This window comes from Microcaecilia unicolor, chromosome 7, assembly GCF_901765095.1.
Source record: "Microcaecilia unicolor chromosome 7, aMicUni1.1, whole genome shotgun sequence".
Taxonomy (NCBI): domain Eukaryota; kingdom Metazoa; phylum Chordata; class Amphibia; order Gymnophiona; family Siphonopidae; genus Microcaecilia; species Microcaecilia unicolor.
Genome location: NC_044037.1, coordinates 105,412,559 through 105,437,994, shown reverse-complemented (window position 1 = coordinate 105,437,994; position 25,436 = coordinate 105,412,559). Strand labels below are relative to the sequence as shown.

Genomic DNA, 25,436 nt, shown 5'->3' with positions numbered 1-25,436 from the left:
TTTTCAAAAATACTAGGACTGGTGGACACGCAATGAAGCTAAAAATAGTAAATTTAAAACAAATCAGAGAAAATATTTCTTCACTCAGCGTGTAATTAAACGCTGGAACCGTTGCCAGAGAATGTAGTAAAAGTGGTTAGCTTAGCAGGGTTAAAAAAGTTTGGATGGCTTCCTAAAGGAAAAGTCCATAGACCATTATCAAAATGGACTTGGGGAAAATCCACTGCTTATTTCTAGGATAAGCTGCATAAAATGTATTGTACTGTTTTGGGATCTTGCCAGGTACTTGTGACCTGGATTGGCCACTGCTGGAAACAGGATGCTGGGCTTGATGGACCTTTGGTCTGTCTCACTATGGCAATACTTATGTATACCACAGGACAGAGGAGGAGGAGGGAAACCGGCAGAGGTGCACATACCGCATAGGGCTATATGACCCTGTGTGCAGCTTCATTTTATCTGCAGCCAAGTCAGGAAGGCACAGCAGGGAAGGCTTAACCTATGGTGCAATAGGCACTATTTTGTTTCCAAATGTTTGGTGAAGCGACTGCTCTCCCTGCACCCCACTAGCTACACCTCTGCCTAATGAATATGCATGAAACATCTGCAAGCCTGTCACCTCCATTATATGCAAATATTTCTCATGCATATTCAACTGTCCTGAAAACCCAATTGGCAGGTGGCTCCCCAGGCCAGGTTTGAGAACCACTGCTCCAGTAGATGCTCTTCTACTGCTACCCCACTATCAGTCAGTGTACCTTAAGACTCTGTCTTGGGACCTCTTCTCTCTCTATACTTGATCCTTTGGTGCTCTGACCTCCTTGGTTTCAGTATCACCTTTATACTGATCCTAGATCTACCTTTAGATACCAGAAATCTAGGCCCAATGTCTCTGCTTACTTGTCTGACAGTACTGCCTGGATATCTTACCACCATCTGAAACCGAACATGGCCAAGACTGAGCTTCTTATCTTTCTCTCAAATCACATCTCCCCCTTCCCCCATTATCTACTTTTGCGGATAACACTGTCATCGTTCCTGTTTTGACGCAGTCTCAGGGTCATTTGGCTCCTTTTTTCTGAATTTATCCAAAAGACTGCTAAGAGCTCTAATCTCTTTCTCTATATCTGTACACTGCCTTGGGTGAATCTCTTCATAAAGGCGGTTAATAAATCCCCAATAAATAAATATCACCACCAAAATTCATCTCTTCTTTTCTGAACACAGTACCAAAATACTTTATCTACACTCTTATCACATTTTGCTTAGACTAGCCTGCTTCTCACAAGTCAGCCACTGAATTCTCTCTCTCCTCTTCAATCTATTCAAAATTCCATTGCATAACTTGGTTCCACTGATGTAACTACACTCACATAACCCTCCTCAAGTCTCTCATTGGCTTCCTATCATTTCCACAAACAAACTTCTCTTACTTACAAGAGTATTCATTCTGCAGCGCCTCAGTAGCTCTCCTCTGATCTCTCCCTGCAACCCTTCTTGGGAATTCTGCTCATCAGGTAAGACACTTATCTGTGCAATTCTTTACTGCCAATTCCAGACACCATTCCTTCCACTTGTTGGACTACACACCTGGAATAGTCTTCCTGTGTTAGTATATCATGCTCGGTCACTGGCTCAATTCAAATCCAGGTTAAAGCCCAACGTTTTGTGACTGCTTTTAAATCATAACCCCTGAGTCACTCATTGTAATGCCCATGTTATTTTACTCATTCCCATAATAAAACACCCTAATTTCTTATTCATCCTGTTTGTATATCTTCAATAGATTGTAAGTTCTGTCAAGTAGGGGTTGCCAGGTATGTATACATTTCTGTGTATGTCTAGTAGCACTACAGAAAAAGTAGTAGTAGTGCTGCTGCGGAGACTAAGTCGCTCAGGCCTTATTGTGCTGGGCTCAATAGCTGCCAGAGAGCTCAGTGGTGGCACATTTGGAGTTAGCTTTGACCTTCTGTGTGGACATGCTCTATGATCTAGTCTGCATTTCCTCTTGGGCAGTAGCCTTACTGGTGGTGACAAGGAGTTAGCTGGAGCTGTGTAGTTTAGGCAGCAGACCTCAGTTTCAAGTCTCATCTTAGCTAGCTTCCATTTAAGGAGAAGCTTCTGTTTAACTAGGTGCTACAGAAGCTCATCAAGGAACTGGGGGAAAGCCAAGCTGCAGAAGCTTCTAGAGGATAGGTCTCCCATCTTAAAGATATGTGGCCTTAGCTGCCAGGAAAGCAGTCCTCCTATCAGTCTTCTATCCAATCCTACAGGTATCATGGGAAGTCTCCACCCTTTCAGTGGAGCTCATTTATTTGGGGTGACATATTCCCAATGGGAAGTGGTGGATCCACTCCAGGGTGACTCATTTGGGTGGGGGGGGGGGGGGGGGGGAGAGAAGGTGAATTTCTTGACTCCAGAGTTGTCCCAAATAACACTGGACCACTGGGGTCCCTAACTGGTAAGCAGCAGCTATTCTCAAGTACACTTTGAGAAAGGGGTACTTGAGGCAATGGAGGGTTAAGTGATTTGCCAGAGTCACAAGGAGCTGCAGTAGGAATTGAACCCAGTTCCCTGGCCAATGCACTAGCCATTAGGCTACTCCTCCACTCAAGCAACTCTTTGGTAACCACTATGGAAGACCATCAAAACTAAAAACAGAACCAGCAGCTCAAAAATAGGCCATCATGCTATGGTACCTATAATGTTTACAATATCTATCACAAATAACAGTTATGTAAATAAGGATAGTATCTGCCTATTGTCAAATGACAGAGTGCACTTGCCCACACAGGTACCCTGATCCAGCATAGTTGTCATCAGAAGATTACTGGGATTTCATTTCATCATCTGAAACGTAAAAGCTTCTTCAGCACATGAAACATCTACTTGACCAAACCCATTTCCACATTATAGTACAGGCTATGGTTCTTACAGGACTTGAATATTGTCTATTAAGGACTACCAGACAAATCACTAAAACGTTTGCAAATAGTTGAAAATGCAGCAACCAAATTGATAGGAGGTCGTCGCTGGTCTGATCATGCTACACTATTTCTCATCAAACTACACTGGCTACCCATTAAAGCAAGAATAGAATTCAAGCTACTAACAATGATCTTCATAAGTCTCTATGGCCTCATACCATGCTACATTTGGCACCTCATCAAATTACAGCAACCCAAAAGAACCCCAAGATCCTTAAAGGAAACCAAACTGATTATACCAACTTCACAAGCATGCCGAAGAAAGAAAAAAACTCATATGATGACAATTACAGGCAAAGGAGTGGAGCTATAAAAATTACTGCCGCAAGACATAAGATTCTGCATTTCAGACATTCAGTTAGAACTTGGTTATTCCAGAAACACTTTGGTTCAACCTCAGGTAAACCACACAAAACACGGAAAATGAAGCACGAAACCGCCTGCTAAACCTAGCAGAACACCCACACTGAAACTAAACTTGTCCCAATAAAAATGGTGAAGGGTCTACATTATAGACTATGAGTTCCAAAGACCATCAAGTTTCATAATAAATAGGATGTTACATAAACAATTATGTTCAACCATGTCTAACTAGTTAATAAGCAAATAACCAACTACCGCCAGGTAGCATCCATCCCTCTGGCAATGAAACTAATGGAAAGCATGGTAATCAAGCAACTTACAGACTACTTAAACAAATTCTCAATACTACATGAATCACAATCAGGATTTAAATCCAACCACAGCACCGAAACAGTACTTATCACCCTCCTAACCAAATTCAAACAAGCAATTGCAAATGGCAATAGTGTACTTCTCCTACAATTCGACACATCCAGTGAGTTCAACATGGTAAACCATAAAATACTACTAAACATCCTAGAATACTTCGGGATCGGTGGAAACTTACTTAATTGGATGAAGGGCTTCTTAACCGCCAGAACATACCAAGTGATATCAAATTCGAACACATCCGTCACCCTGGAAACCAGAATGTGGAGTACCCCAGGGATCACAGCTCTCACCAACCCTCTTCAACCTAATGACACCTCTAGCCAAATCGCTAGCCAACCAAGGCCTTAATCCTTACATCTATGCAGACAATGTCACGATCTACATCCCGTTCAAACATGATCCAACAGAAATCACAAATGAAATCAAACAGCCTCCAAATCATGAATTCATGGGCGGATGCATTTCAATTAAAACAACGCAGAAAAAACACAATGTCTCATCCTCTCATCACAATACAACACGAACAAGCCCACCACTATAAACACCCCAAGCTACACCCTTCCTGTTTCAGATAGCCTGAAAATTCTCAGAGTTACAATCGACCGAAATCTCACACTAGAAAACCAAGCAAAAAACACAACAAAGAAAAATGTTCCACTCAATGTGGAAACTCAAAACAGTAAAACCTTTCTTCCCAAGGGAAATATTCCGCAGCCTGGTACAATCAATGGTGCTAAGCCACCTAGATTACTGCAATGCAATATATGCCGGATGCAAAGAACAAATCATTAAGAAACTCCAAACTGCCCAAAACACAGCAGCCCGACTCATATTTGGTAAAACAAAATATGAAAGTGCCAAACCCTTAAGAGAAAAACTACACTGGCTCCCTCTTAAAGAACGTATTGCGTTCAAAATTTGCACCCTGGTTCATAAAATTATTCACGGCGAGGCTCCGGTCTACATGACAGATCTCACAGACTTACCAACCAGAAACACAAAAAGGTCAGCACGCACATTCCTTAATCTCCACTACTCTAGCTGCAAAGGACTAAAATATAAATCAACATATGCATCCAGCTTCTCCTACATAAGCACGCAACTATGGAATGCACTACCAAACGTCATAAAAACAATGCACGACATAAGAAACTTCCGAAAATCACTAAAAACCAACCCATTCAAAAAGGCATACCACAATGATCTATCCTAAATACCAGATAACAAAACTTATACCAGAACTGGACAAAACCGAACCCTCTATACTTGATTGCTTAACTTACTCTGTCACCACTGAACTTTAACGCAACACCACTTTATTTCTCATTCCGGGAATGAACTCTCTATACCTGACTGCTTAAATTACTCTGTCACTTATGAATTTTAATGCAATACCACTCTGTATTTCTCATTCCGGTAATGGCGATCACCATTATGGCATAATGTAAGCCACATTAAGCCTGCATATAGGTGGGAAAATGTGGGATAAAAATGCAACAAATAAATAAAATAAAATAATGTAATATTGTTTACACAGTTCCACTGTGTTATTACTAATCAACGTTAACTAATTTTGATAACAGCTAAATTAGTATGAATATGTAAGAGTGTGTGTCTGGTGGGGGGGGGGACATTGACTGGATACTGGGGGCAGGGTGAGGATGAACATGGAATGACAGGGGCCTCACTGGGTGGTGAACAACTGTGAACAGAGCACACTATAATGAGAATCTGCAGGGTTAACAACTTAGGCCAGAACTTGGAGTCATGACTCCAAATGAGGTTGCAAAACTCATGTTTGATGTAACAACCTGGGCAGGCCCTCCATAAGATGTCTTTGGCCCACATCACCCCTGGGGGTGGGGAGGGTGGTCATATGCCTTCAGTGGCTATGTGAATGGTGTCACGGTCTCAGAAAGATTCATGAAACATTGCTGTAGGCTATATGTGAATAAGTGTTCCATCCTCCAACCACACTCCAAGCACAGGGAGAAAATGCATTCCGGCTGGCAAAACGACAAACTATGTTGCTCTGAAATACAGCAACATAGTTTGTCGTTCATCAGCTTGACTGAGGCTCTTGTGCTTTTGTCCGTATTTAACCAGGCATAAAACTACAACTATGCCCAATCCCCCGATTCCCTCCTAAAACATACTGGAAAAATGTTATCCATGCAGGGAAGGAAATAAACAGATTTCAGAGGTGCATTTAAATATATTTTCTTTTTATTTCATCACCAATTGGGTATTTAACATGTATATTTTCTTCCTTCTGATTCAAGACACATTCCACATGAAATTAAGGTATTTCCTTTAAAAAAGATTTCCTTTTGTTTTTAAAATCTTTGTTAACAAAAGAAAACAAAAACAAAATTTAAAGGTGCATTTGATTAGGAATACAGGGTGAGAGGACAGCAGGTTTCCATGTGCTGCTGCCAACCCTTCCCCCAATGGTGGGGGCAGTTATGCATTTAAAATGTGTACATGTGAAGGCTAGATTCTTCCCACCCACCCTTTCCATGTTTCAAGTTTACATTTTACATTGTTGGGTTTTTTTTCCCAATATTTGATGGAAAACAGGGAAGAGGGAAAAGCAAAAGGATCCACCGACAGTAATGGAGGTCTGGTTTAACCCTTTCCATCAGTGGGTTCAGAATACATCATGACTCTTGCTGGATCTGTGGAGAATTGAAGGAGAGAATCAAAGTAAATAGAAAGCGCAGAACGTCTACAGAGTTTTTCCATTTCACCAAGCAATTTTCCCTGCATCCTTCTCAGCAGGGCTCTCTGCTCTTCCACACAGTTCTGTAATTTCAAATTCTAGGCCCCAAACGACATACTGCAGAGAGCTCCTTTCAGCAGCAGGGGAGGGGAAGGGAAGAACACAATCCCCCCCCCCCCCCCCCCCCCCCCCAAGTAAAGCGTTGCGCCTCTGCTGTGCTGAGGCTGGGAGGAGGTAAGTAACAAGCACTGAACTTACCTCCAGCAGTATTTCCACACTGCTACCTCCCAACTTTGTCCTCCAATTGAATTACCCATTTGAGCATGGGAGTAAAAGAACTGTTTTAAGTGCATCATTTCATGTGGTTCTTATTGTCAGACTTGGGACAAGGGAAACAGGCTGGAGAATGACATGGGGATCTGCGGTAACTAATATTTTAACGGAATTACAGTGGGGACAGGGTCAAACTGTCCCCATATCATTCTCTAACCCACATTTCCAGAAAGCGTTGTGTCTGTGGAAAAGCTCCCTCCAAAAGAATGAAATTGGATGTTGGTTTTCTGAGCAACTTATGGAACCATGTCTCCTCTGAAGGCTGTTAATGACTTGGACAGTTATTTATGTTCAAGTGATGCTGCTACTGATGTTTTCTCGTTTTGGAAAAATAAGCAAAAGTGCCGGTCAAACTAGCAAAATTTGTATGGGGATCCCATGCCTTCCTGCTACCAGCATGTCTTCTATTGTGGGAATGTGACTGTGGAAGACAGGAAAACTAGACTGAATCCCGAGATTGATGACACATTATTCGTCCATAGATTGAAATCATAACAGTATTTTGATTAAAATTTAAAAATATACATGTAATGTTTATCTTGGGTTATAGGCCTACAAAAAGCCCTATATAATATAAAACTGCAAAAATATGCAAGGGCGGGGGCCAGAGCGGGGATGGGCGACAAACTTTGTCCCTGTGTCATTCTCTATAGTAGGCAATGATGCATTTGAGCGCTTCTCTTGCTGCGACTCAATCAAGCAATTCAACTGAAGTCAGGAGGCAGCACAGCAATGTCATTATATGAATAAGCAAAATATTTGCTGCAATCTGCCTCTATCTTTACAGGTTGCTGGGTCATCTTTACTTGGGGCTGTTTGGGTGGTACCTACACCACTATCTCCATTATGATCTTTACCTACAGTCAAGAATCCTTCTGAGATTCCATCCCACCCTCAAGGGACTGTCCCCCTACAACCCATGAACCCCATCAACAGTAAAGTGCCCACATTCCACTCCTTTTCAGACACACTCACAAACCCACAGCCTATTTCAACTTCCTTCACTACAGAAAGCGCTACTTTTAGCAATGGTTATGGTGTTTTTCTATGGACAAGAAGTTGATATGTAACTACATGATAAGGTGAAGTCATGTTTGCCAGGTCCCTTAGTAGATGGATGTTTTCCCAGAGTTCAAATATGGCAGAACCCCCCACCCCCACCACAAGTAGGGATTCCCTTTTGCGCACAGCAGTCCAATTTCAAAAATGAACAACCCGACATATATCGCAGCTGTCTGCATCACAACGGTGTCCTTAGCAGCATCCTTCTTGCCTCCAGGAAACCCTCCACCAAGTAATCCTACCAACTCAAGTGGAGCCACTTTGCTCGTTGATGCTTACAACACACAACCAAGTACCATAGTTCTGTCCAGTCTCACAACTGCTGAGTTATCCCTTGATGTTATCCACCTCTGATCTAAAAAACAAACTCCATGTGCCTGCATTCATCAGTAATTCTGGCCTACCATGACAGCTGACAAACTCATGTAAGGACTTTCCTCACAAAAAAAAAACCCCTTATTTGTAACCCACCTCCTGTGTAGGACTTCAATGTCACGCTGACTAAACTTCTGGCACCTTCTTTCAAGCTGCTGGGACAAGCAACATTCCAATACCTCCTGCAGAACGTTGCTCCAGTTTATTACCTGCCCTACATCCCAGTTGTACCCTACTAGAGTCGCTATCCAAACACACTTCAGTCTCTACCCGATCTGAAACAAATCATTGTCCTGCCAGTAATTTTTCTGAAGCCTCAATCAGCTAAGATTCCCAACCCTGGTCCTGGAGGCACCCCAGCCAGTCAGGTTTTCAGCATGTCCACAATGAATATTCATGAGAGATTTGCATGCAATGAAGGCAGTGCATACATATCTTTCATGAATATTCATTGTGGATATCCTGAAAAACCTGACTGGCTGGGGGGCCTCCAGGACAAGTTTGGGAACCACTGAGCTAAGAAAACCCTGCACACGGACTGCAATGTATTTTTTAGGATGTACAGGACACCAAAGGATATCTGAAGCTGCTCTCAGCTAGGTCTCTTAGTCCAAAACACCCAGGGTAAAGGTCACCAAGTGTACTCTCACCAGCTAGATACTGGACTGTATCGATTTCTGTTACAAGGCCAATCTGCCTTTGCCAGACCACACTGCAACACATCAGCTGTGTGAAAGCAACATTTACTACCAACCTCAGACCGGCTCTCGTGGATTACATCTACAGAACTGCAGCCAGGTCTTTGCCCATTCCTTCACAAAGGATTACCGCATGGACACCTTGTTACATCTAAATGCTGTGTTTATACAATTCATATTGCAAACTGTTTTTGCCCGATTTATCACTCTTCTCCAAACACAAAGGAGCAAATGGTTGCCCCACAGACCAAACAAAAGGAAACTCTCAGTTTTGTAGCACCCTACAGCAGGGGTTCCCAATCTAGTCTTCAGGATACACTTGGCCAGTCAGGTTTTTCAGGATACCCACAATGAATATGCATGAGATGGTGGTAGTGCATGCAAACCTCTCTCATGCACACTCATTGTGGGTATCCTGAAAACCTGACCGGCTAGGTGTGTCCTGAGGACTGCATTGAAAACCCCTGCTCTGGAGTATGGATGCATCTCCTTTATTGTCCATGGAGAAAGTGAGATTGTTTATTAATCATGGGGGTTTTCTGTGGACAGCAAGGAAATGCTGCCATACCACACCTCCTTCCTCCCTCTGCTCATGGGATTTCTGCCACTTCTCAAGCTCTGGGAGAGCACACAACTAAGGGAGCCACCAAGTATGGTATCATCCTTTTGTGTGGCTGCATACCACTGCTGCCCATGGAGAACTCCTTACTGGTAAGCAATCCAACTGTACACTGGGTTTTGACAGGTAGACCTATATGATTCCTTTATAGAATGTATACTGTTGCATATGACAGTTTGTATACAGGTGTTACACAATTAACAGAGTATGCAACAATTTCATATATTTCCTCTGGTAAACTTTATAAAGCTGTCTACATGGGAAGTACTGCCTAATAGAGATCTACAAGTAATGTACAGTACTTACAAGTAGAAATAAATAAATAAATAAATAAATAAATATATATATATATATATATATATATATATATATATATATATATATATATATATATATATATATATACATACACACACACACAACTTTAAGAAAACCCAGTTTGTGGTGCACAGTTTTCACAAGGCTTAAAAAAGGGCTATGGAACCCCAGCACATTCCAGCATCTCTAGCAAATTTTACACCAAAAGGAGAGAAAAGCAGACACACACGGACCCATCACAGTGAAGCAGCATTCCAGTGACTCTTGAAACTTACTGACAGAAAGATATACATTCAGTGTGCAGATAAATACTGCTGGTTTTGTTCCCCCAGTCTATGCCCATGAGTTTCTCCTGCCACCTCTCACCTACCCATATCCACTGGAGGATAAAGTCTCAGTTTTCAGTTAACACTTCTTTACGCTTCAGCCACTGTTTGCTAGTCTTGCCTTGTGGCCCTTTCTGCTGCTCTGTTCCACTCTGCTGACCTATAACATGGGAACACTGCCCATTGCTCACCTCCTTAGCCTACAGTTGCTCCCACTCCTTCCCTACCCTCAGTTCCTACCATACGTGAACTCTCTCTGTCCTGTCAGTCCTCACCATGAAGAGGCCTAACTCCTGGACTTCAGCTGTCTCTATGTAGAAGAAAAAAAGAAATCCATGCTGCATGGGCAGCTGGCTCAATTAGTTACTTAGGTTGTGGCATGTAGCTGCCCAATGTTCTTCCACTGCTCACTACCCACTCTCCTCATCTCACTGTGCCTGGAGACAAAAGACAGAAGCTGGAAGAACTACATTGAAAAAGAGCTGCTGACTGTACATAAAGCAAGGTTCACTCATTCCAGCCCTGCAGATTGCCCTTAAATCCCATGTTCAGTGGCTTCTGGAGCAGTTAGGAAGAAGCAGCAGATATAATTGCATACACATGCTCAGAAATGAACTCCAATACATTTCAGACCTAATGCTGGTATTTATTGCTGTGAGGTGCTAGGAGTAGATCTCAGGTGCTAGCGTGGAACTGAGCATCAGAGAATGACTTATCTGTGGCACACCTGATCACATCAGACAACCCACCGATTGGAAAGCACTGATATACAGGTTAAACAAGCGTAGAGGCAATTTTGAGCAGCCCACATAAAGAATTAAAAATAATGGAGCATTTTCGCTGAAAAACTACGCAAGTATCTCCTTTCACAATGAATGTCCTCAGGGCCGTGCCAACACGGTAAGCGCCGCAGGGGGGCGCCTGCCTTCAAGGGCACTGCGCTGTAGTTGTATTAAAAAAAACACCTTACTCCTCTGCTCCATCCCCAATTCCCCGGCGCTTTAAATTTACCTCGCTCCGCCTCCGACGTCTGCACAGCGTCAGTGAAAGCGCTGCCTGTCTGACGTCTCCACCAGCCTTCCCTTCACTCGTTCGTTCCCTCTGTGTCCCGCCCTCAAGGAAATTACGTCAGAAGAAGGCGGGACACAGAGGGAATGAACGAGCGAAGGGAAGGCTGGTGGAGAGACATCAGACAGGCAGCGCTTTCACTGACGCTGCGCAGACGTCGGAGGCAGAGAGAGGTAAATTTAAAGCGCCAGGGAATCGGGGATGGAGCGGAGGAGCCTCAGGCTGAATGAGAAGTATGCTCAGAGCCTCCTCTGCAGGCCAAACCCAGCCACTTCCTCCATCGCGCCCCAGACGGCAGCTTGGGGGAGCAGCGCTTGGCTCTTTGGCACCACCCAGCTCTTCCACGCGCCTTGGAGCCAGGCAGGTCCGGGGGGGGGGGGGGGGGGGGCGCCAACTCATAGTCTGCAGGGGGGCACCAACTGATGGTCTGCAGGGGGGCGCCAGAGACCCTAGGCACGGCCCTGAATGCCCTGTTGCTGTCCTCAAAGCTAGCCAATAGCACACAGGCTTTTGGAAATCCCATGTATGGTCACTCCTTCCCCTCCTCTGACCTAACACACACACACACCCAGGAGTGCCTCTTTATAACAAAGCTAAAAAGTCCATGCACAATGGAAGTCAGCAGTTTCTGTTTGATAGGAATTATTTTCAGACAGGCTAGTTTACCCAGGTACAAATGACATGTACCTGGGTAATGGGCTTTCAAAATTGCCTTCTACAGTAAGCAGCACTAGATACTTTAACTTTACCTAATTGGTGCAAATTCCACAGCTGATCCCATTCTAGAGAAAAAAAAAAAAGAGAAAAACATTAAAACAATGAAAATATGCATATTACTAAGTGCACTGTAGTCCTAGCTTAAAACTAACCCACCCAGCTATCAAAATCAACCTCTTACACTAACCTAACACCTTCTTCTCCAAGTCCTCACCCAACTTCTGCTTATTACTGACTGTATCTAAGATTCTGTCATGACTATGTCATAACAGAACTCTGTAAGCCACATTGAGCCTGCAAATGGGTGGGAAAATGCGGGGTACAAATGCAATAAATAAATAAATAAACATGCCCTATTCTAATAGGAAAATACTCCTTAGCAGAAATTTACCTCGCATGTGGTACCACACCACTGCCTCCCAGTCCTTCTCACTTGCAGACTCCTGGCATGCTCGAGGCTCCATTTCTGCTGTCACCTCTGGCACGTTTGTGACAAGAGGCGGGGTCTCTCCTGCAGACAATGCCTGCCCAGCATTTGGGTCATTGATGAAGGACAGCCCCCACTCATTCTGAAAAATGGCACCCAGGTGTTCTTTATTCTGGGAATACGCACAGGGTGGAGAGCCAGGGGCACTCTGTCCATTCTCACTGCTGGGTGAGGAGTCCAAATGATGTGGTACTAGCTCTGGGGTTGCAGGGGATGAGGGAGCACCTAAAGTAGGGAGAAACGTGGCAGAAGTGGCTGCAGTTGTGCCAGTTCGATACGGATCATTTTGGCTGGTGGACAGCACACAGTTGGGCAAGCTGTTAGTGGTCTTCACTGCTGAGGCAGGCACCATGGTGGTTTTGGCTGCTGAGACTGCAGCAGGCTCTGGGGTTCTCTTCTCTAGATTTTCTTTCACCTTGCTAGCATAGCTGATCTTCGGCAGAGTGCGTGCGCTACTACTGTCCACTGGGAAAACCGGTAGCTGCTTGAAGAGTGACCAGGTCTCCTCTCTCCCAGCTGTAGTGACAGCTGGCTTCCCATCCATTTCTTCAAGCAGCTGAGGGGAATCTGAAACTCCTGATGCTCTACGTGGAGATGAGGGACACCCCTCAGTCTTCACACTGCCAGTAGGTACAATTTGAGGCTCAGGGGAGTTGCCCTTCAACTCCTCAGAAGGTCCCAGCAGCTCTTTAGTCTTCTGCACGCGTGTGGAACTCCGGCTCTCAGTATTAATGCCACCGGACTGCTGAGGCCGATAGCCATTGACTGCATTATTCTGCCGAGGAACCCAGTCCCTCCTGTACTTTCTCTCAAAGTCCCTAAAGTTCCTCCTGAAGCCTGGTTGGAAGGGCCCTGAGCGGTCAGTATAGTGCGATTGGTGCCGATGGTAACTATAATGGTGGGCAGGAGGTCTCTGTGCCTGGCGGGGGGCTGTGGTCTCCCGCTCTGAAATCTGCAGGTTACGGATATTCATGCTATTGGATGGACTCAATGGGGTGCTTTCCTCGCTCCGACTGGACATTGCTTCAATCTCTGGGTCAGGACCGCATCCGTTTGTGTCCCAGGACCCTGGGAAGGAAGAAGAAAGTTGGAATCAGTGAAAATTCAGATGATAGAAAAAATAATTACCCCAGACCCAGTCAGATAACAGTGTGAAGCAATTATTCAGTGGACCGAGGACCTCTATACTTAAGAAAAATTAGAAACACAAATAAATGTACAAAACAGCTAGTAATGGACTGCTTCTAGAATTCCCTTTAACAAGCAATGCTAATTTTAAGAGGGAAAAGGGCTGAAAAATTCCTGGCATCAGGTGACCTGCGCATATAAAATCCAGCATCTGGAGTGGAACCACTGTTAGTCAGACATGCCCCAGGAAAAAAGACAAGAGAAAGATCGGGTGGGGTTTTTTCCCCAATCTATTGCTCTTAAATTTGCACTGGTGCACAACTTTTTCTATATAAAAAGCATTCCACCAGATGTTAGACTGAGGAGTAAGGTAAGACAGTTTGTTGTGGCAGGGATGCAAGGATCAGTCTCAGCAGGGGCAGATATGGCATCAAGACTGGCAAAAGGCCTCAGCAGTAGGGAAGCAAAGGGGTTAAACCAAAGACCGAGCAGGTTCTGAAGTTCTAGAATGTAGGGAGAAAATAGAATCATTGCATGAACTCAATCTGCCACAAGTTTCAATATGTTATAAACCAAAAATAAAAGTAACATTTTACTAAACTAAAAATGTATTTTTTATATATAGTAACATAGTAGATGACGGCAGAAAAAGACCTGCACGGTCCATCTAGTCTGCCCAACAAGATAAACTCATATGTGCTACTTCTTGTGTATACCTTACCTTGATTTGTATCTGCCATTTTCAGGACACAGACCGTAGAAGTCTTGCCCAGAACTAGCCCCATTTTCAGGACACAGATAGTAGAAGTCTTGCCCAGAACTAGCCCCACCACCCAAACACCAGCCCCACCTCCCAATCTCGGCTAAGCTTCTGAGGATCCATTCCTTCTGCACAGGATTCCTTTAATGTTTATACCACACATGCTTGAATTCCGCTACCGTTTTCATCTCCACCACCTCCCGCGGGAGGGCATTCCAAGTATCTACCACTCTCTCCGTGAAAAAATACTTCCTGACATTTTTCTTGAGTCTGCCCCCTTCACTCTCATATCATGTCCTCTTGTTCTACCGCCCTCCCATCTCCGGAAAAGGTTCGTTTGCGGATTAATACCTTTCAAATATTTGAACGGCTGTATCATATCACCCCTGTTTCTCCTTTCCTCCAGGGTATACACGTTCAGGTCCGCAAGTCTCTCCTCATACGTCTTGTAACGCAAATCCCATACCATTCTCGTAGCTTTTCTTTGCACCGCTTCCATTTTTTTCACATCCTTAGCAAGGTACGGCCTCCAGAACTGAACACAATACTCCAGGTGGGGCCTCACCAACGACTTATACAGGGGCATCAACACCTCTTTTCTTCTGCTGGTCACACCTCTCTCTATACAGCCTAGCAACCATCTGGCTACAGCCACCGCCTTGTCACACAGTTTCGTCGCCTTCAAATCCTCAGATACTATCACCCCAAGATCCCTCTCCCCGTCCGTAACTATCAAACTCTCCCCGCCTAACACATACTTCTCCCGTGGATTTCTACTCCCTAAGTGCATCACTTTGCATTTCTTCGCATTGAATTTTAATTGCCAAGCCTTAGACCATTCTTCTAGTTTCCGCAGATCCTTTTTCATGTTTTCCACTCCCTCCCCGGTGTCCACTCTGTTACAAATCTTAGTATCGTCCGCAAAAAGGCAAACTTTACCTTCTAACCCTTCGGCAATGTCACTCACAAATATATTGAACAGAATCGGTCCCAGCACCGATCCCTGAGGCACTCCACTACTCACCTTCCCCTCCTCCGAGTGAATTCCATTCACCACCACCCTCTGGTTTCTGTCCGTCAACCAGTTCCTAATCCAGTTCACCACTTCAGGTCCTATCTTTAGCCTGTCCAGTTTATTCAAGAGCCTCCTGTGGGGAACCGTGTCAAAAGCTTTGCTGAAATCTAAGTAGATTACGTCCATAGCACGTCCTTGATTCAATTCTCCAGTCACCCAGTCAAAGAATTCAATGAGATTCGTTTGACACGATTTCCCTTTGGTAAAACCATATTGTTTCGGATCTTGCAACTTATTGGCTTCCAGGAAATTCACTATCCTGTCCTTTAGCATTGCTTCCATTACTTTTCCAATAACCGAAGTGAGGCTTACCGGCCTGTAGTTTCCAGCTTCTTCCCATATATGTTAAGCTTAAAGTACAAGCAATGAAGCGGGCTTTCCCAGCAATCACATTATTTTATTCAATAATTTACAAGATTACAGGAAACAACTAGCATAGTTGCATTTTAACTTCCTCATGTAATACACTCTTGCTAAATTCAGTATGTTTAGTTCCATCTTTCCCTCTCTCTCCTTCAACTTCACGGAAAACCCACCTCCTCACTAGCTTCTCTTCCAAGAAACAAAACTACTACATCTCCAAAAGTAGTCAGCTGCAGAAATGAGCACTCTCTACCAATAATTAAAAGGTATGTATTCTGCCCCCATTTTTATGGAGGCAGGCTATTTTGTTGTTTATAGATATATGTCGTCTGTACCATTAAATTTTAACATTGTGCCCTTAAACTACAAATCCCTGTTATCTTGTAGTTCTCTGTAACAGGCTCTTCCTGAGCACATGTCCTAGATTTGTGTCTTATGGGTCTCTTCTTATTGGCTTACCTTGTTATGCACACACTGGGCTACTTGTACCTCCCCTTTATCTGTCCAGCAGGTCTGTAAGAGTTAGTCTGCAGCATTCTCCTCTGTGAGCTGAATCTCCCTATGCTGTACTTTGATGTATGACCCCCTTCAAGTTATGTGATGCTATTAAGATTTCATCAGTATAAAAATATATACAGCATTACTCAATGTTGCTGAATTTCTCCAAAATATTCTCTTGCAGGTAGAGCGAGCTGGCTGAGAACAGAATTCTAGTTTGCAAGGAAAAACTCTAATCTAGCACATCTGAACTGCAAGTTATTTTTTACTTGTTTGATTACAGCATTAAAGAAGATTTTGGTTCAAGAATTCTGAGTCATCTCATAGTAATGTTCTATATTATGGTTTAAGCTGCAGCCAATCACAGGCAGTGAGAGGGCAGAATATGAGAGAAAAACAGATGGGGTTCACACTTTCCACATTATCTTGACAAGTACCTTGTAAAACGTGCTGTCAATATCTGTATTGACAGCACATTTTAAAAGGCACTTGTCAAGATAATTTAATGCTCCATTTATCGATACGTAATTGAGCACTCATTGATTGATTTGACCCCTGAGGAAGGTGTGTTAGCCGAAACACGGACCGTGTTGGGTCGTAATAAAGGTTTCTTTTGGAGCATCTTACCTTGATGTGGTGACTGATCACTTGGCATTGCATTTAGAATATGAGAGAAACCACTTCCCAATGTATTATAATGGCAGTTTAACATCTGTGGTCAACTTTTGATTCTCGATCTAAGTTCTACTTAGAACACCTAATATTTGTTAAAAGAATGGAAGTAACTAGGGATAGGTTACAATGAATGTATATTTTGGACAGTTTTACTTTAAAAAAAATCTAAATTCTACTAACACTTTGTTTTTAACAAATTTTTCGAGGTGGCTCTCTATCCTAAATTTTCTTTCCTCCATACTCGAACCTCTTTTCTCCTTTAAATCTTTCAAACATCACACAGTACAAGTCCAAAAATCCAGACTGCTCAGGGATTGGGTCAGTCCAGATTCTCAGGCAGTACTTGTAAAATTCAAACTTAAGGAAGAACAGAGAGATAAACTTTTGATAAAGTTCCTCATGAAAGACTCCTGAGAAAATTAAAGAATCATGGGATAGGAGGCAAGGTTCTGGTGTGGATTAGGAATTGGTTACTGGACAGAAAACAGAGGGTACGTTTAAACGGTCATTTCTCTCAATGGAGGAGGATGAACAGTGGAGTGCTGCAGGGATCAGTACTGGGACCGGTGCTATTTAATATATTTATAAATGATATGGAAATCAGAATGACGAGTGAGGTGAATAAATTTGCAGATGACAAAACTATTCAAGGTTGTTAAAACATGTGTGAACTGTGAAATATTGAAGAAGAACTTAGGAAACTGGAAGACTGGGCATCCAAATGGCAGATGAAATTCTGGGGAACTGAGGAACTGAGTTTGATTCCCACTTCAGGCACAGGCAGCTCCTTGTGACTCTGGGCAAGTCACTTAACCCTCCATTGCCCAATGTAAGCCGCATTGAGCCTGCCATGAGTGGGAAAGCGCGGGCTACAAATGTAACAAAAAAAAAATGTGGACAAATGCACAATGGACAGAATAATCCGAATCATTGTTAATTTATGCTAGGTTTCACCTTGGGGGGGTCAGCCCTCAAGAAAAAGATCTAAGTGTTGTTATAGATAATATGCTGAAATCTTCTGTACAGTGTGCGGTGGCAGCCAAGAAAGCAAACAGGATGCTAAGAATTATTAGGAAAGGGATGGTGAAGACGACCAAAAATACTAGAATGCCTCTGTATCGCTCCATGGTGCGAACTCATCTTGAGTATTGTGTTCAATTCTGGTTGCCGTATCTCAAAAAAATATATAGCACAATTAGAAAAAATTCAAAAAAGAGCAACCAAAATGATAAAGGGTATGAACTCCTCTCGTATGAGGAAAGGTTAAAGAGGTTAGGGCTCTTCAGCTTGGAAAAGAGATGGATGAGGGGAGATATAATTGAGGTCTATAAAATTCTGAGTGGTGTAGAACGAGTAGAAGTAAATCGATTTTTTACTCATTCCAAAAGTACAAAGCCTAGGGGACACTTGAGGAAGTTACATGGAAATACTTTCAAAACAAATAGGTAGGAGGAAATATTTTTTCACTCAACGAATAGTTAAACTCTGAAACTCATTGCCAGTGGATGTGGTAACAGCAGTTAGCGTATCTGGGTTTAAAAAAAAGGTTTGGACAAGTTCCTGGAGGAAAATCCGTAGTCTGCTATTGAGACATACATAACATAGTAGATGACGGCAGAAAAAGACCTGCACGGTCCATCCAGTCTGCCCAGACATGGGGAGGCTATTGCTTGCCCTGGGATTGGTGGGGTTTCTGCCTGGTACTTGTGACCTGGCTTGGCCATTGTTGGAAACAGGATACTGGGCTAGATGGATCACTAGTCTGACCCAGTATGGCTACTCTTATGTTCTATGTTATGAACAGGCAAATTTTGTTGATTTATTAAAAAATACAGAAAACAGCAAAAATATGCTGTTAAAGCGCAAATAAAAGAAATGGGTACAATATACATGGCTATGCATTAATGTCGCCACTTACACAAGGCCATTTTAAAAAAATCATCATGGGAGAACTTACAACCAACTATTTTGTAGATGGTAAAGGCTCCTGTGTTATCTGTATGCTAACCAGTTAGCATGAAGTAATGTAGATGCACTAACTGGTTAGTGCAGGAATGCCCACTCTTCCCCATCCAGCATCCGGGTCTCCTCACCACGTAGTGTCTCTCTTGCCCAAAGGAGGGGGCCCGCCCCCCCTAGGGTTACGCCTCCCCCCTCTTACAGTACAGCATCTCTCCTTCTCCTCCCAGCCCTGCCCATGGTGTTCTGTCACTCCCCAGCATGCAATATCTTCTCAGAAGTCTTCCGTGTTGCAGCGCCAGCGGCAGCCTTATCACAGGCTGCTTTAGGCATGCACCAGGCCTTTCCTCGCCTACCCATCCCACCCTTCCAAAAACAGGGAACTCTGGCTCTTGGCATTAATGCCACCGGACTGCTGAGGCCGATAACCATTGACTGCATTATTCTGCATAGAAAGGCATAACTGGGAGGGAAAAACAAAACAGGAGATAATACCCCATACTACGTCAATCATGAAGCCTCATCTGGAATCTGTGTTTGCTTTTGGAGACTAACTCAGTAAGGATATGTAGCAGCTAGATAGGATCCAGAAGAAAAGGACTAAAATAGTGCAGGGTCTGCAATAGAAGTTGCACCCAGTACCTTTCAAAAAAATCTTCCCAATCTTGTTTATTTTTCACTTCAAAATGCACTGAAATCAAACTTTATCATGCAGAAATATAGTATATTGCTAGATCAGTGAAAATTAGAAAATATTCAAAAAATAATTAACAATGAGGAAGTGACATTGGCTGGCAAGATGGATAATGTGAGCCGAGTGCTCTTTCTGCCTGAACTTTAAATTGAGATAATTCCCAGACACTGATATTACAACTCAAGCTCAACTCAAGCTTTCCACACCAGGCGGACTTTGGCAAAATTTTGAGAACTGGGTGCAACTTGTAGTGAAGTTGCAGAAGACCAACACTGATCCCACATTTTTATTGTGGGTGCCACACTATTGGACACATTAGTACACAACTTGCAAAAAAAAAAAAAAAGCTGACTAATGCCACGATAAATCTGGGCGTAGCACACAGATGTTTACAGAATATGCCCGATATGCACCTAAGTTAGGCACGGGAATTTATACCAGTTTTAGTTGGCGTAAATGGTCGCTCCTAAATTTTAGATGCGGAAATGGGAACTACTCGAATTCTATAAAATGGTGCCTAATTTTAGGTGAGGCTTATAGAATAACATAGAACAAGTGCGGGGTGTTTTGGTGCCATATATAGAATTCACCCCTATATGTATATAGCACATATTATAGTAGAAAATTAGGAAAATGGGAAGGTAATACATTGGAAGAGGAGGGGTAATTGGGTGGGGGTGGGTCTGTACCAACAGTCTGCCAATAATGTATTAGATATCTTTAAGATGGAAGGATCAATGTACTGTAACGGAAGAGTAATTGGTTGGTCTGAACGGTAACAATGTAACATTTTGTATTCATAAGTTGAAATAAAGAATTTTAAAAGATTAAGAAAAAGTAACCAGAAAGTCTTGATTGCATAAGTTTTCATATCCTTTGTCACAGCAAACCCAAACTGTCCAAAAATTGCCTTAACAAGACCTGCAAGTTGAGGCCACTTGTGTATAATCATAATGACTGAGCCAACATGAATATTCCTGGGCGAAGAATTAAGCCGTTTGTGGTATGAAGTGAATTTGAAGCAAAGGTCTAAAAATGTTGTACATGAAACTGCCAAAGATCTCTGGGATAAAATTAGTCAAAGGTATAGTACTTCTTTTTTTTTTTTTTTTTTTGGGGGGGGGGGGGGGGAATAATAAGAAAACTAATATACCTGATATCTCTTTGGGGTACCGTCTGGTCTTACCAATGTAAAGTGGAAACAATTTGGCACCACCAAGATACTGCCTCCATCAAGCCATACTTCCAAACTCAGTAGCTGTGGGTTCAGGAAAACACTGGAAAAGGATCCTATGAGGCCTAAGACCACTTTAAAAGAAATACAAAGGTTTCTGGCCAAGATGTATGAGAGGGGCAAAAAGGAAACCACTATTGAAGAAAAGTCATAGGATGTGTAGCTTAGTGTTTGCAAAGATACACTTGGGGAACACCGCATATATGTGAGAGAAGACTTTGTAGTCTGACGGGACCAAAGTGGATCTTTTTGTCTCACAGCTAAGCAATCTGTGCTGTCTGCTTTATGCCATATTACTCTACCACCACCATCCCTACAGTAAACAATCCTGGGGGAATTCTGTGCAATACAGCATTTGCACATAGTTCAAGAAGTAGAAGCAGAAGACCCAGTGATTCACATGGTTCCCCCTCTTCCCCCACGCTGACCATATGCCAAGAGGATGTGGAAAATGGCTGTACATCGGGCTGTCGCCCTCTGCCATCCTGAGCCCGACTGCAGATCTGAACTGCATAGGACTTCATACAGCTGCACAGTTCAAACAGCAGTTGGAAGCTGGGTGGCAGTGGAAAATGATGCACCCAGATTTACAGCCATTTGCTGCCTTCTCTTGCTGTCTAATCAGTTTGACTTGGGGGAGGGGGAAGGAGAAGAGAAGAGAGAAACATGAGGAAGCCAAGGAATGGAGGAGAGCTGACAGTTTTACTAAATGTTAAGGACAGAAGAGAGTAGAAAAAGAAAGGTGAGGGTGAGCAAAAGAAAAAAGAACTAAGGAGCAAAGAAAGCTGCAAATTGAACCCGTTGGGGGGAGGGCGAGAAGAATTCAAGGTAGGTTAAAGTGAGCAAGCATGTACAGTTATGGAAGGTCAGGCGCCATGGGGGAATTATGCACAATATTTTAAATATATACTGCACAGAGTTGTAGTACGGAGAGTTGCCACGATTTGGGTTTCTGCCAGGTATTTGTGACCTGGCTTGGCCACTGTGGGAAAACAGGATACTGGGCTAGATGGACCATTGGTCTGACCCAGTATTGCTAACTCATGTTCCTATGAGTTTTTTCTAGAGTTACGAAAAGCATGGTGATGGTTGTATGAATACAGGTAGATCCCAGAGGAAAACCTGTTCAGTCTGCCATGGACCTAAGATTGGTGTAAAGATTCACTATTTAGCAGAACACTAGTTCTAAGTATAAAGAAAAAGCAGCAATAGAATGGCTCAGCATGAAGAAAGTGAATGTTCTGGAGTACCCCAAAGCCCACATCTAAATATAAGAGAACATTTGTGAGAAGACTGCAGTCTAGACAACCCCCAGTCAACCTGAGGGGGCCTGAGCTATCCTGCCAAAAATGGGGAAAAGATGCACCACGTTAAGAATAAAACAAGAGCTGTGAAGCTAATGATAACCCCTACAGTGTGTGATTATAACATTTGCCTTTTTATGTTTTCTGAGAAAAAATAATTAGTGGGGTCTTATTTGTGAAGAAAAAAATGCACCACTCCACTGTGCAGTCAGTAAAACATCCTAAATAAATCATGGCTCTTAGTGCTTCAAAAGAGGCTTCTACCAAGTACTGGGTCAAGAGGTCTGAAGACTGAATGGCCCGTGCAGGTCTTTTTCACCAGTCATCTACTATGTTACTATGACTTAGGGTCTCTTTTACAAAGCCGTGCTAGCGATTCTTGCGTGGTAAATGAGAAGCCGCCAATTTAATTCCTATGGGCTTCCTCTTATTTGCCACGCAGGAATCGCTAGCACAACTTTGTAAAAGAGGCCCTTAGTCAAAACATTTTAGTTTTTTTATTAATTTCTGAAAATTTCTATAGTTTGTTTTACTGGCACACATAATATACTTTCAATGTAGGATTTTGTTTTTACTTTAATGAATTTTGAATTGTAAATTCTTAAGACAGCAGAATGTGGCCTTATGGTATGAAGACTTCTGAAAGGCACTGTATATGAGATGACACTTCTGTATCTAAACATATATGTCCTAGAGAAGAGGGTCAGGAGAGAAGGTATGCCGATGTTTAAACACATGAAAGGCATTAATAGAGAAATCAGCCCTTTCTAAAGGAAAAAAAACAAACCATAGGACAAGAGAATGTGTGGTATGAAACTGCAGGGAGACAGACTTAGCAGCAATGTCAGTAAACATTTTTCCCAAAAAGAGTGATGAACATCTGAAATGCCATCCCGGAGAAGGTGGATATGTAGATAAAAATGTTTGTTGAAATTCAAGAAGTAGGGATATATAGAGGATCCTTAAATGGCAAGAGAACAGAAACCAAGCATTAAATACTTCAGCTCAAAAAAAAGCTGTCAAATTACTTTTAACACTTCTAAGAAGATTATGGGAGTAATCTGCCTGGAACAGCAGTTACAACCTTAACCACCTCACCAGGCAGACTAGATGGTCCACTTTGGTCCTCTGTTTGCTGCTATCTACTATGTTACTCCGTCTCTCTTCTCCCTCACAACTTCTATACCTTTTGGAGGCTCCTCATATCTTCACATGCCCACATCCCCTTTTCCACAAGCTCCATACCTGATTTGGTTCTGATACAGCCCTTCAGCGGCTCAATCTCTGCCTCGCTCTTGTAACATTTCTCCTTCTTGCGACTGGGCCACAGCTCCTGGGGGTTCATATTCTCATCGCTGGCAACAATGCCCTTCTGCATAATCTTCTATTTTCTATTTTCAAAACTGGCCCTTTCCACAAATATTTAAAAATTAAAAATAAAAATGTACTCAGCTGAATGTTTAATGTTAATCGAAAAAGAAAATTATCTAAATGGGGTAAAGGTCTCTGCACCTTAGCTTGTTGAGGATGAGTGTCACTGTTACTTTTTCCTGATTCTCCTCCTTTAACTTGAATGAGTTGTATGGTTGAGGTCAGGTAAAAATAATGTGAAAGGTAAGAACACCTGCAAGATACATACACAGGATAAAAGGTTATACAATGTATCTAACTATACAAAGCCTGAAAAACACCCTTTACAATTCCCCAACTGTTTAGGTACCTTACTAACCACTCCCCTCCAACTGAAAGAATAGTCCCCTTTTAATGACCCAGAACAGAAGGAGGCAGCCAGCCACTATTAACCAACAGGCCTGAAAGACAGCCGAATCCCTTCCGCCACCCCAAAACCTCACCAGGCCTGAAGTATTTCATAAAATGTCCCCAAATTGAAAGAAACAGATCCTGTGACCAAGCCTAAGGTACCTCATAAACTTACTCCCTAAAATTACATGCGGCGTTCTCTGTATTTTGTCAGGCCTGAAATATACCAGGAACACTCGCCAGACCCGAAGGAGCCTCTTCCTGTAACTCACGCGATTCAGAAGGCCAGAGGGAACGCAGAGCAGCGTGTAAGAAGCTGCTTGGGCGGCACGGTAAAGGCCCAGGAAGCAGTAACCTTGCAGTCAGATCTGAGCAGCGGCAAGAACTGGGTCTGATGATCAGCCCAAACTCTGAGCATGTGACTGCTCTAGAGAATGAAGAGCCTGGGGGAAACGTAGCCTGCACGTCCGCACGCAGCAGATTCGCCAGAACGCAGGCAGAAGAAAGAAGCAGAAGCAGCAGCAGCGGCGGTAGGGAGGGGAGCAGCCATTATCCTCCAACTCAGAAAAGGCGGGTTCTTCGGGCACTGCCAAGGGTGGAGCTCAGGAGCTGGAAGACGTGTAGCAGGATCCTCCATTACAGCACAGGCTGCAGACTGCGCATGAACACGATGCGTCCTACTAAAGTGATCTCAGCAGCTGAGGGCCAGCTTCAGGGCGACAAAGAGCAGGGAATGGAGAAGATTATGTCTGTCCTGTCCTCTGAAAAAGAAATTCACAAAATAACATTTAAGTTAAATACTGTTCCTGGAAATGATTTTTGAGGGGAAAAATTGTATCAAAAATATTAAAAATTGTGGATACAGCATTTTTATTTCTTCAAATTTCTGCATTTTTAGTTTGTAAAACACAATACAGAAAAAAACTACTACTATATGTGCATATAATATGTTTTAAACTGCTTTGATTGTAATCACAGAAAGACAGTATATTAAATCCCATTTCATTTCCGTTTTATGGTACACAATTGAACCAGAGTACTGTAACATTAAAGCACAGTAAAGTAGCCTAATGACTAGGAGCAGTAAGCTGAGAATCAGGGAAACCAGGGCTGAAATGCCACTGCTGCTCCTCGAGATCTCTTTTGCCTCAGGTACAAACTTATTAGACTGTAAACTCAGGGCACAGGAAACAACCTACTACCCTAATGATAATTATTACTATAAAAGCTAAGCTAAATCCCAAATCCCCTTGGCTTCCGTAAAGAAGTAGACCACTCTACCTCAGCTCGTCTCCCATTTATTATGGTCACTTTCTTCACCCCCAGCCCGTACCCTCTCCTCCCTCCTAAGCTTAGGCAGTCTACCCCCTCCCTTTCCTTTCAGTTTATCCATCCCTGCCAAGCCTATTCCACCTATCTTCCTCTCTTCACTCATTCACCCTCTTCTCAGCCTGCCCCCACCACTTTAGAACTCACACCTCACCTTACCATGCTTTCCCTTCACATCATTCCATTTCTGAATACCATATTTGAGCAAC

The 25,436-nt window shown here is 43.0% G+C and overlaps 1 protein-coding gene across 3 annotated transcripts; it reads right to left on the bottom strand.

Moving 5' to 3' along the window:
- Positions 1 to 5,930: 5,930 nt before the first annotated feature.
- LOC115473986 (nuclear fragile X mental retardation-interacting protein 2-like) lies at positions 5,931 to 24,481 on the bottom strand. 3 transcript variants are annotated; one of them, XM_030209229.1, is made up of 6 exons: positions 24,171 to 24,481; positions 23,650 to 23,761; positions 23,383 to 23,546; positions 12,352 to 13,515; positions 11,993 to 12,025; positions 5,931 to 6,400 (listed from the first exon to the last, which is right to left on the bottom strand). In XM_030209229.1, exons 3-6 carry the CDS (start codon positions 23,513 to 23,515, stop codon positions 6,351 to 6,353), a joined length of 1,380 nt encoding a protein of 459 aa, XP_030065089.1. In that variant the 5' UTR covers positions 23,516 to 23,546; positions 23,650 to 23,761; positions 24,171 to 24,481; the 3' UTR covers positions 5,931 to 6,350. The 3 variants fall into 3 exon arrangements, with proteins under 3 accessions (XP_030065089.1, XP_030065088.1, XP_030065090.1); XM_030209228.1 differs by having other exon boundaries at positions 23,383 to 23,761; XM_030209230.1 differs by lacking the exon at positions 24,171 to 24,481 and adding an exon at positions 24,074 to 24,164 and having other exon boundaries at positions 23,383 to 23,761.
- Positions 24,482 to 25,436: the final 955 nt, after the last annotated feature.

What these genes read in the sequence shown, in the direction of transcription:
- LOC115473986 (XM_030209228.1), bottom strand. Translation starts at nt 23,515, where the DNA reads ATGCAGAAGGGCATTGTTGCCAGCGATGAGAATATGAACCCCCAGGAG. An exon ending in CTGTATCAGAACCAAATCAG is followed by an intron (nt 13,516 to 23,382) that starts GTATGGAGCTTG and finishes CTTCCTTCCCAG; the next exon opens with GGTCCTGGGACACAAACGGA. An exon ending in GGTGTGGTACCACATGCGAG is followed by an intron (nt 12,026 to 12,351) that starts GTAAATTTCTGC and finishes TTTTTTCTCTAG; the next exon opens with AATGGGATCAGCTGTGGAAT.